The sequence below is a fragment of the Balaenoptera acutorostrata genome, chromosome 16, assembly GCF_949987535.1.
Source record: "Balaenoptera acutorostrata chromosome 16, mBalAcu1.1, whole genome shotgun sequence".
Classification (NCBI taxonomy): Eukaryota; Metazoa; Chordata; class Mammalia; order Artiodactyla; family Balaenopteridae; genus Balaenoptera; species Balaenoptera acutorostrata.
In genome coordinates, this window is record NC_080079.1 from 14,337,020 (window position 1) to 14,348,879 (window position 11,860).

The 11,860-nt window shown below is 47.4% G+C and overlaps 1 protein-coding gene across 1 annotated transcript; it reads left to right on the top strand.

The window, feature by feature from the left end:
* Positions 1-412: 412 nt before the first annotated feature.
* On the top strand, positions 413-7,954 carry SPMIP5 (sperm microtubule inner protein 5). The gene is given in 8 exon segments (XM_057531451.1): positions 413-486; positions 1,622-1,758; positions 4,060-4,194; positions 4,197-4,277; positions 5,705-5,736; positions 5,738-5,892; positions 6,403-6,503; positions 7,629-7,954. Coding segments are annotated over 7 exon segments (705 nt in total). The 5' UTR covers positions 413-486; positions 1,622-1,703; the 3' UTR covers positions 7,775-7,954.
* Positions 7,955-11,860: the final 3,906 nt, after the last annotated feature.

The window sequence follows — 11,860 nt, forward strand, 5'->3', positions numbered from 1 at the left end:
CCCAGGCTGCTTCCCCCGCCCCTGCCAAGGCCTGTTCCCGCCAATCCTCTCCCCCCAGCCCAGGGCTCCCCAGTGTCTACATCAGAAAAGGCGGCTTTGACCCGGATCCCTTCGTGTACCCCTCTCCACAATTTCCAAACCCAGAGCGGCCTCTCCTGGGTGAGACCGTGTGTTCAGAACAGAGAACAGCTTCGGAGGCAAAATATTTTCCGGGCAAATCCCAGCATCTCACCCACAGACCGACGCTGAGCGACTTCCCTCCGGTTCACCAGTCGCCTCTGGCTCCCGGTCCGGGACTTCGGCCAGGAGGCCAAAGGGTGAGGAAGGCGCGGGAGGGGCGGGGGTGGGGGGGTGGGGGATGGTCCGACTCCGCCCGTTCCCCCCGCCCCGCCGCGGTCGAGGTGAGCTCACAGGGGACGGGAGCCCTGGTAGAGGCCGGGCCAGAGCAGGAGGTTCCGCGGGGGGCCAGGATCCAGGCCAGCCCAGGTGAGGACAGGGTGGGGCAGGGCGGGGCGGGGGGAGGGGGCGTGTCCGCGCTTTCCGACCCGCTCCCCGGCCCCACCCCCAGCACACCTCCTTTCCGCGCTCTTCCCTTCAGCCTCCTCCAGGCAGGCCTCTGGGCTGGGTCTGCAGCTGCGCAGCCGGCCACGCACCCGCAGCACACTGCTGGGCAACATAATCCTGCCCCCGGAGTGTAGACGTCTTTCGGTCACACCTCCTTGGACACAGGAACTTTCAGACAAGTTACTGAACTTCTCTGTGCCTTATTTTTCCATGTGTAAAATAGGGACTCAGGTAGGAACTAACCCTTAGGGAGGCCGTTAGAGTTTCACAGGAATGCAGTCCTGTCTTCAGCCGTGTTGTAGCAGGTGTTCTTTTTTTTTTTTTTTTTAATGAAAGCTTATTTATGTATTTATTTATTTATGGCTGTGTTGGGTCTTTGTTTCTGTGCGAGGGCTTTCTCTAGTTGCGGCGAGCGGGGGCCACTCTTCATCGCGGTGCGCGGGCCTCTCACTGTTGCGGCCTCTCTTGTTGCGGAGCACAAGCTCCAGACGCGCAGGCTCATTAGTTGTGGCTCACGGGCCTAGTTGCTCCACGGCATTTGGGATCTTCCCAGACCAGGGCTCGAACCCGTGTCCCCTGCATTGGCAGGCAGATTCTCAACCACTGCGCCACCAGGGAAGCCCCAGGTGTTCTTTAAATGTCTGAACTGTTTAAAAAATTCCCATCACTGCTGAGTAAACCGTGACTGAGGCCCTCCCCTCCACCCCTGAGGCCACTTGTCCTGGCCACAAGGGCATGACTTTTGAGAGAGGAACTGGCTTGCCAGGGTAGGACTTGGAAGCATCGACAGATGCCAGATGCAGGACCTGGCCCATTTGGCGGCACCACAGGCCATCCCAGAAGGGAGAAGGGGTCTGGCTTGGGAGACAGCATCCACATAAACTGACGCTGTTTGGTCCGCCCCCCGCCCCATCTTGGACTCCATGTCAGCCTTTGCAACTTGTGATCCTTTCCAGCCACAGTTTACTCTAATCTTTGTTATGCCCCGTACATTGCATGTTTAACCGCATCCTTGGCCAATTGTGGTGCTTTCTCTCTGTCCTAATCCCCTGGCAAGGTTATTGACGCCCAAGGGCTCTAGCACATGCGCAGTGAGTTCTCCAGGCAAGGACTTCCCTTCATTAACAGAGAGCAAAATCATGGAGTCTTCCGAGACCTTCATGAGACACCTGCCGGTCACACCAGGCTACAGTGGTAAGTGGTGATGTGCCCTGCAGGGGGGTCCTGATTGCTGTCCCTGCCGTGCCCCACTGTCCGTGTCCGACCGGCTTATTGGACCAGTACAGCCACTTCAGCTTTTAAGAAACTTGCTGAAAGTGTTTCATTGCTGAAGATGGCAGATAACTGGGTTCTGATAAGTGGGGAGATAGAATCTAGGCAGATCTCCCAGGACATGGCCTGGTATGTAAGAAGCGCTTAATTAACGTCTGTTATATACATTTGGACCAGGATAGACACAATGAATAAGCTGAGTCTCTGTCCTTCTTCCCAAGTTGTGCTGTTCTCATGAACTAGGGCTGTCCTTATGGTCCCATTTCTTCCTGCGTCCCCTAGAGGGATGGTGACCAACTTTCTTGGTTTGCCGGGAATGGTCCCAGTTTTAGCACTAAAAGTCCTGCATCCCAGGAAACCCCTCAGTTGTTGGCAAACCAGGACAACTGGTCACCCTACCTAAAGGCTTTTCCTCCTCAGGCTTCTGAGAATTTACTAAGTCACATCCCTGTGGGTAACAAACCTGGTGGTCCCCATAGGCCCTCTGCTCTCACATATAGGTATTCTCGGTGGGGAGAGGCATGGAGAATATTCCAAGGTTGCCCATCCTCATCCTGGTCCTACTGGTTGGTTAAGAGAATAGGCTTTGGATTCTAATAAACTGAGATTCCAATCTCTCCCTGGCCATTATCTATGTGATTGTAAGTAAGTTACTTACCTCTCTATGGTAAGTAGAAATTTCTATAAAATGGTTGTATTAGTTTCCTAGGGCTGCTGTGTAAAACAACAGATAGCTATTCTTTCACAGTTCTAGAGGCCCGGAGTCTGAAATCAAGATGTTGGCAGGGCCGTGCTCTCTCTGATGGCCCCCGGTGTTCCTTGGTTTGTGGCACTCCAGTCTCTGTCCCCATCTTCACATGACTCTTCATGTGGCCTTCTGCTCGGTGTCTCTGTGTCTGTGTGTCTCAAATCTCCCTCTCCTTTTTCTTAGGAGGACACCAGGCACTGGATTTGGAGCCCACCCTAAATCCATGATGACCTCATTTCCAAATCCTTAGTTATGTCTGCAAAGACCCCATTTCCAGATAAGTTCACATTCACAGGTACCAGGGGTTAGGACTTGGATAGGTCTATCAGTTCAACCCATTACATGGGGTCGGGATAGATTCCTCCTAAGACTGTGGTGAGGATTAAAGGAGCCAGCACACAAAGCCCATTTAAAATATCTTGGCCCTTAGCAAGACTCAGTAAAGGTAGCTTGTATTCCTATGTGTGTGTGTGCATATACGCAATCAGGTAAAATCTAGGCAGATCAAAGTAGACCCTGATGGAGAAAACCCACTGTGACAGGGGCCCTGGGTGTCTACGGTCTCCTCCATGATGTGAGGGTATCTTTTAATTGTCCAAAAACTGGGGAGACTGGATAGTGGGTAGAAGACTTCCAACACTGTCAAGAACAGTTTAGTAATTGGATTCTTCCGGAGGAGGTTTCTTGCAGGTGCACGGGGTGAGGGTTGCTGCTCTCAACTCTGGGGCCAGGTTTTCTGGCCCTGGGGACAAGGGCACAAATGGTGGGCTTCAATAATGGGATTTACTTGCTTATTTATTTATTTATTGACAGTTTAAAGCCAAGTCTTAACCAGTTTTTCCTCCTTTGTTCTTTTAAAAACTGGTCTTATTATGGCAGCATTATAGTACTTAGGATTCAGCATCCAGTTTAAATAAATAGTTGTGTTTTACCCATACTAATTGTAATGATTACATGTTATTTTGTGGGAAATGGTGAGAAATTGTGCTCGGGGTGGGTCTCACAGATAATGAATTTACCTTTTTGTGTAATAGGTCTCTGCTTTTAATAAGCCCACAATTTCCCGGTGGTCTGACAGAAAAGATCCCCAATTGCATTTGGGAAGTGTCAAGGAAAATAAGCTTTCTCTCTAAAAAGATGAATAATTTCAATTACTCCTTCGACTAACATTTTGGTCCATTAAATGCTTTCACCATTTGCCGTTTGGGCTGATGTGAGGGGCTTTGCTATCAAAGAATATTACTGTCATCGCCTTTGTTGAAACGGGCCTTCCCTCCCCGCTCCAAGGTCAGATTTTCATGGCCTTGGGAGGGCCCAGCCGCAGTGGAAACAACAGCGCGGCTTGTATTAATGGCCTTTGGGAAAATGCAGTGTTGTCGGCCAAGGAAGAAACGGCAAGGGTGGGCTGAGATTCTGGGGGTTTGGGCAGGTTCTGAATACCTTGCTGAAGGTCGTGATTCCTTCGGCTCTTGCAGGCTTCGTGCCTTACCTTAGCTGCCAGGGCACCTCCAGCGAGGACAACATGTCCCACTGTCTGAAAATCTTCCAGGAGAACACACAGCGGTATAAAGACCAGCTGGAGGAATAACTCTGCTCAGTGGCCACTGCCCCGAACTAAAGCCCGTCTGCTCAGAGGAGACGGTCCTGTGGACCCTGCACCAGTATTACTGGCAGTACCGCCCCTTGAGTCTGGGTACCGGCTCCCAGAAACCAGCCCCCCTTCACCCTGGGCCCAAGCGCAGGGCCTGGCCGTCTTGCTGAGCTGCCACTGAGGGCACTGGGTCCAGCACAGTTCCAGGTCCCCAGGCGTCTGTGCAAAATGGAGAGGCTCAGTTTCTTAAAAGGAGAAAGAAACATTTCCAGGGGGAGAGGGAGACAGGTGGGGAGGAGGGTGCTAGGTACTAAGCTTCCTGGACAATCATCACAGAGGTTCAGAGAGCAGCTGTTGTATCAGTAGGTACCGCTTTTAGTTGCTTTCTCTGTGCCGGCTACCGTTATTTCATTAACCACCCACGATGACCCTATGAAGTCGATACTATTATTCCCACTTTAGAGTAGTGTCCCTTGTCTGAGGTCAGACCTTGGTTTGAACCCAGCTCCTCCAGGTGCTGGCTGGGCGGGAAGGGGTTTTGCACTGAATAACAGTCACAATAACAGTGACAAAAACAACTGATGGTATGATTGTATCATGTTAATCATCACAACAATGATTTGTCCTAGACTATTTTTAAGGCCTAAAGGCCTATAAGAAAAGTAATGGACTGATTGTCTTTATTATTATTACTGTAACTGGGGACTTTTCAAGAACACATGCTGACTCACATGTTTGGTGTGCTTAAAAAATTTCCAAGTCATTACAAGGAACATCTGCCTAAGAGTTGGGATTTAGCCCAGCTCCATGACTATTTGCTGTGTGACCTAGGGCAGGTTGCTTCCCCTCTCTGGGCTACAGTTCCTTCATCCAAGGCAGGGAAGGATGGACTAGACACTCCCTAGGGTGCCTTCCAGCTTTTAGGTTCTGGGACTCAGTGGCCTAATTCAGTTCTTACAGCAGTTGAAGGGCAGTTATCTTACATCTCACAAATGTGAAATTGCCAAAGGTCAGCCAGCCAGGCAGCCAGAGCTGAGTCTGATGTGCTTTTCCCTGACCTGCATGCTTCTCTTGATTCCTTATTCAGATTTTCAAAGAGCATTGTCTGAAGCTTTTTTTCTTTTTCTTTTTTTTGTAATTATTCTGAGAAAAGAGTGGGATCTGTTTAAGAGCAAGAACTTGGGAATCAGAGAGACCTGGGTTTGAATCCTGACCCTATCACTTCCTTGCTATGTGACCTTGGCCAAGACTTTCTTAACCTCTCTGAGGTCTCAGTGTCCTTCTCCACAAAGTGTAGGTAATAATAGCACCAACTTCTTACGGTTTGTAAGAGAGTAAAATGAGAGCCTATGCAAAGCCCTACCAAGGTGCTGGCACGCAGGATCAACCAACCGGTGGTAGCTGCCCTCATCACGTCTAGGGGCCTAGTGCTGCCCCCGGGGCTGATTGCTGGGGTGCCAGCTAGCTTGGGAGCACCACCCACTGTGTGGCTTCTCAAAGCCCTCAGGAAGCATGGCATCTTTTTACAGAATGCAAGTACATAACGAAACCTCTTCAGGAGCCCCCCCACCCCCGGCTGGGCAGGCTACCTGCCGAGAGCCAGGGTCACTGAATTAGGCTGTGCCACGCGGTACACCGTCATGGCCAGAAACTGCTACAGGGACTTCCTGGACATCGTGGAGCCGGCCAGGAGAGCACACCTGAAACCATATGAGGAGTAAGTCTGCCTTGTAACTCAGGTAACAAGAACGAGGGGAAGAGCGGATCTCAGGCCAGGGGTTTCCAGATGCCGCCAGACCAGCGCTAGGACTCTCTTTTTTGGTGTCTGTGTTGTTTTACAGAAGGCGCTGTGTTTGTAATTGCAGGACCTGCCAAGTAGGCAGTCACATCCTGCTCCCCACCTGCGCCCAGCAAGTTCCAGAAGTCTTGCTTCTGGTCTTTGCTGGTTTGCAGGGAGAGGCTGGCAGTAAAAACCAACTGGGCCCCCTGTCCGGGAAGCAACCTAAGGCTCAAGCATGCTGAGGAAGGGAGATGGTAGGGCACTGCATGGAGTGGGAGGCTCTTGTGGCCTCAGTTTTCCCTTCTGTAAAATGGAGATGATGATCCTTTAGGATAAATTGTAAGGATCAGAAATAAACGCACTGTGCTCATGCAGGACCTGCACAGATTATATTTATTTTTATTATTAATGAAAGGAATAACTCTATGACTTTTGTTCTTACTTTAGAATATATTGAGTTAGGCCCACACCACCTCCTCCTACCCCTTCTCCAGAAATTTTGCTGCACGAAAGGCTGCTGCCAAAATATCCAGATTTCTCTATTCCAGGTAAGGGAGGACTTTCCTTCCTTCCTGCTGGTTTTAAAAAGGGGATGGTTTCAATTTCTCCACATCTTTGCTAACACTTTTTATTTTCTGCTTTTTTTTTTTTTGATATTAGCCATTCTAATGGGTGTGAGGTGGTATCTTTTTATCATTTTGATTTGCATTTTCCTAACGATTAGTGATGTTGATCATCTTTTTACGTGCTTATTTGCCGTTTATACATTTCTTTGGATAAATGTCTATTCAAGCCCTTTGTTCATTTTTGAATCAGTTTGTTTGCTTTTTTGTTGTCAAGTGTTTGGAATTCTCTATATATTCTGGATACTAATCCCTTATCAGATATACAATTTGCAAACATTTTCCCCCATTCTGTGGGTTGCCTTTAGATTCTCTTGTACACTGTAGATGGGAATGTAAAATAGTTCAGCTGCTATGGAAAACAGTATGGTGGGCTCTTGAAACAATTAAAATTAGAATGACCACACACCCAGCAATTCCACTTCTGAGTATATTCTGGAAAGAATTGAAAGCAGGGTCTTGTAGAGATATTTTTACACCCATGATTATAGCAGCATTATTCATAGTAGTGTAACCCAAGTGTCCATCTAAGGATGAAGGGATAAGCAAAATGTGGTCTATATGTACAACGGAATATTATTCAGTCTTAAAAAGGAAGGAAATTCTGACACAAGCTACAACACAGATGAACTTAAAGGACATTATGCTGAGAGAAATAAGTCTAACAGAGAAGGAAATAACGTATGATTCAATTTATATGAGGTACTTAGAGTAGTCAAAATCAAAGGCAGTACATTAACAGTGATTGCCAGGACTGAGGGGAGGGGAGAATGGGGATTATTGCTTAATAGGTACAGAAGTGCAGTTTCACAAGAGAAAAAGTTACGGGGATGTATGGTGCTGATGTTGCACAATGGTGTGAATGGACTTAATACCACTGAACTGACACATAAAAATTGTTAAGATGGTAAGTATTAAGGATATTTGAACACAACAAAAAAATTGTTTTCTAAGTAGAAAAAAAAAAAAAAGCGGGTGGGATGTTTGCAGTAACCCCTCTACCTCGCTGGGCCACCTGCCTGCAATTTGTGGGGCTGGTTTATCTTCCAGGTGCTGGGTGTCCTACCCTTGGAAGAGCCCTGATGGAGGACCCCAGACCTCCGGTGAGGTGCGGCTGCACTCAGAGGCCAAATGTGTCATGCAACGGGAAGATTTATCTAGAGCCACTCTCTTCAGTAAAGGACGTGGAAGGGTAGAAGTGGAGAGCCTCCCAAGGAGAGGCACATACTAAGGGGGGCTCAGAAGCTCGCCATTCTCACGTGAGAGCCCCTCACACACCCCAACCGGCACGAGGGAAATTTCATAAGACAAGCATCCTTTTCATTGCCACCTGCATCCTGACCGGTTGGTGATAACATGTCATTCATAATAAAGGCCTTTTATTGTCATGTGAGAATAAAGAGGATACACTTCTCAGCATGCTGAAGCGTCTGTGGATTTTTTCCAGGTTATGTTGACCTTGCTGGGTGAGGCCCAGCTCTTCCCGATCCTGAGGTAACATTGTGCACCTGGATCGGGCGCTCACTGAAGCCCTAGCCCGGCCATCTAATGAGTCGGTCCCCATCAGCCACCTTGGGTTGTGGCATGGCAGTCCCCAACACTGGCACAGGGCCATGCCCGCCCCAGCCCTGGTGTTTCAGAATCCCAGTCCCCCAGGAGAGCCCTGGCACACCAGCTGTACTGGTTTCCTAGGGCTGCTGTAATGGTACCCCAAACTGGGTGGTATGAGACAGCAGAAATTTATTGTCTCATACTTCTGGAAGCTAGAAGTCCACGTTCAAGGTGTTAGCAGGGCCATGCGCCCTCTGAAACCTTAGGGGAGAATCACCCCTTGCCTCTTCCCCACTGCCTGGTGGTTTGCTGTTAATCCTTGGCAATCTTCGGTGCGTCATTCTAATCTCTGTCATCATGTGACTTCCCTGTGTCTCTGTGTCTTCACAGGGCTGTCTTCTAATAAGGACACCAGTCACACTGGATTAGGGCTCACCCTTCTGCAGTATGACCTCATCTTAACCAATTACACCTGCAACATCCTATTTCCAAATAAGTCACATTCTGAGGTGCTGGGGATTAGGACTTCAATATATCCTTTTGCAGGGGACAGAGTGGGGGGGACACAATTCAACCCATAACACTGGCTGACCTTTTATCACTGACAGGCACTCTCTCTGACTTCACTCTGCAGCCATTGGCACGAAGAAGAAATCAAAAGCAGCTCCTGGGGCAGTGAGGCCATTGTTATCAAAAGACTCAAAACTGCTGGGCCAAAAGATGAACTGAGCCACTCCTGAGCGTTTTTCCCAAGGTGAGAATTTTCACCTGGGCTCCCTGGACCCCCAGGTTTCCATGGGTAGAAATCAGGAGGCATATCTTTGATGAGAAAAAAGAACTGGGATGAGAAAAAAGTTACATGTTTGTTTTCACTAACCGCCAAGTGAAATATAATATTTCCTTTGTTTATGAATGTAGGCAACAAACCCCAGCTGTACCTGTCACCTTAATCCAATAAAAATCCCAGATCTTTTCACATCATATGACATTTGTTGCAAACAGCTTGAAATAATGTTAACGTTGATCAGTGCTTTATAATTACAGTTATTGGAGCTACAATGTCTGCTCTCTAACATTGTTCTTCAACATGTGTATAAGCAAACACATGGCTATTTCACAAATTTGTTCTTTTTAGTATTTTGATAGTATTTCAATATAACTAGCTCCCTTTGTAATCTCATGTATTGTACTTTATGCATTTAAAAACATTGTTCTGAGAAGAGGTGCATAGGTTCATCAGACAGCCAGAGGGTCTGGGGCACAGAAATAGAAAGGAACCCTGTCCTGGGAAACAACAAAAGATGTGTGTAAGGGGTGGTTGTTATACAAAACAACACCCCAAAACCAATGGGATGTGGCATTACAATGCATCCTGTTATTAAAAGATAATGTGATAGAGGAATGCTATTGTGGAAAAAAATTTCTGATACAGTACATGAAAAAAGCAAGACCATGAGACAGTACAGTAACAGCAAACCCATGTGTACACACACACACACACACACACACACACACCACTATAATCCTGTTTTTCTGTTTAAAAACAAGGGAGGAGTGGTAAAGGGAGCTAAGCCACAATACTAACTGATTATTTGGATGATGGTGCGATTGGTCTTTTTTACTTTCTTGTGATTTTTTCAATTTTCCACAGCCAACAGGTATTGTTTTCATAATCAGGAAAAAATGTTATTTTCCTTATTTGAATTGATAAAATCCTTATTTGAAGTGATTAAAAAATAACCTTTTAGAGATTGCATGTTTAAAGAAAAAAGCCATGACTCAACAGAAGTTAGCTGCATTCTCTTCAAAGGGCTGGAACCAAGCTCAGTGAACAGGTGGGATTTTTTCCAGCTTTCTTACCACCCTGGGAAAGTGATCCCACAGCCTCAGGAAGGAAACCAGGAGACAGATCCCTCACCTGCCCAGGGCCGTGTGGTCCAGGCTGCTGCATCTCTGCTGGCCCCTCAGAAATGAAGAACACGGGAAGCAGTTCTGCCTGCTCCCGTCTCCCAAACCCACAGAGTCTGCAGATTACTGCTCTAGACCCAAGGTTTTTGAAGTCTTTGCCCATGAAATTAAGGGAGGCCGGGACCGAAACCACTTCTTTGCAACTGCCTTCATCTTGATTTCACTCGCGGGATCGAATCTTGTCAATATTTAAGTCACTAGCTAATTCCTGGCACTGACCTTTAAAAAATGACTTGAGCAGTAAAACAAAAACACAAAACAACAACCCAGTAACAGAAATAACAAAATCGAATAAAGGCAATTAAAAGATTGTCTAATAGTATCTAATTCTTGTATAACTTCATGATTAAGATAATCAAGTTCAGTGTGCATATCAAACTCCTTTTGTTGAAACAATTCCGCATTGCAATTCTTTTCCTTAATCTTTATCCTTTCTGTTTCTCCCTAGCCTGTAATTTCTAGAGCGTCGTCTGTCGGGGGAGGGAGAGAGGTGATTTTACTGCACAGCAGATTATCATTATTAGCACAAGCTGCATCTGTAATGAGCTCATTCTTGCTGCTAAAAACAATTCTATTACCTGATAAGACAAAAATTCCCTCGATCTGGAAATGCTGAAGAAATGGAGGTTGTGAGTTTGTGTGTTTTCTTATGACAATGGGGCCTTTTGTGGGGATAGTTTGAATTCTGTGGCAGTTAAAGTGCTCCTTTGGGGTCCCTTGTCTCTCTTTGTATTGGAGAGTTGACAGTTTCCCCGGAGGTGGGATGATGGGAGGGGATGCCTTGGTTCCCTGTCCCTGCCCCACAGGGTGGTGACTGGTGGCTCTAAACAGGATCTCAGTTACGGCTTTAACCTTGTTCCAGCACAGCTGTGAAGCGTGTGGCCAGGAGTCAGACACTCCCTGCGTTCAGAGCTCAATTCTGCTTTTTTTCTGGCTGTGTGACGCTGGGCACTTTCCTTAATCTCTCTGAGCCTTAGATTTCTATTTTGTAAGGTGAAGATAACAGAAGAGCCAACCCAGTCTCTCGAGTTATGAAGAGATTAGGCATGTAAATCTGTGCTTAGTAAATACTACCCATTACCATGGGGGTAAGGGGTCTTGGGGACATTGCTAGAGCTGACATGGGTTGGGGGTGGGAGGGTGATGAGCCCACACAGTGAGTTCTCAACAGAAAAGGGTTCAGAACCAGGGCTCCTGGCCCCTAATGAAGTGTTCTTTTCACTGCTGCACTTTTCTTCCAGGGAGCCTAACCCTGCGAGGCAGGCAGAACAGGTGTAAGTGGCCAATCATAAATCTGTAGTAGCCCCGCTAATGTGCTCGCTTATGTCAGACTCTGGTCCTTTACCTGGAATAGCTTATTTAATTAGTATTACTTAGTATAAATACTTTCATTCAACAGATGAGGAAACTGAACCACACAGAGGTTAAACAATTCACTCAGGGCCATTTTTCCCAGAAAAAATACAGGTGGCTCCTTCAAAAGCATATATATCCCCGATAAGAGCACCATGTCAATAACTGGCTTCAAACCGGGTTTGTCTGGATTCTCCAAAGGCTAAGAAGCATGTTCTCCACCTTTCCTGACCAGCCCAGGGCACCAGCAGGGAAAGGCACCAGGTCCTCCATGACCTAGAGGAGCTGGCCACTCAGCCCCAAGGTCTTCAGACCTTGTTTCCGCTTTGTGTTCTCCTGAAGGTCACACCAAGAGCAGCTCTCCCCACACCTCTCTGTCTGCCTGGGACATCCCCCTGCCCTCCACACTC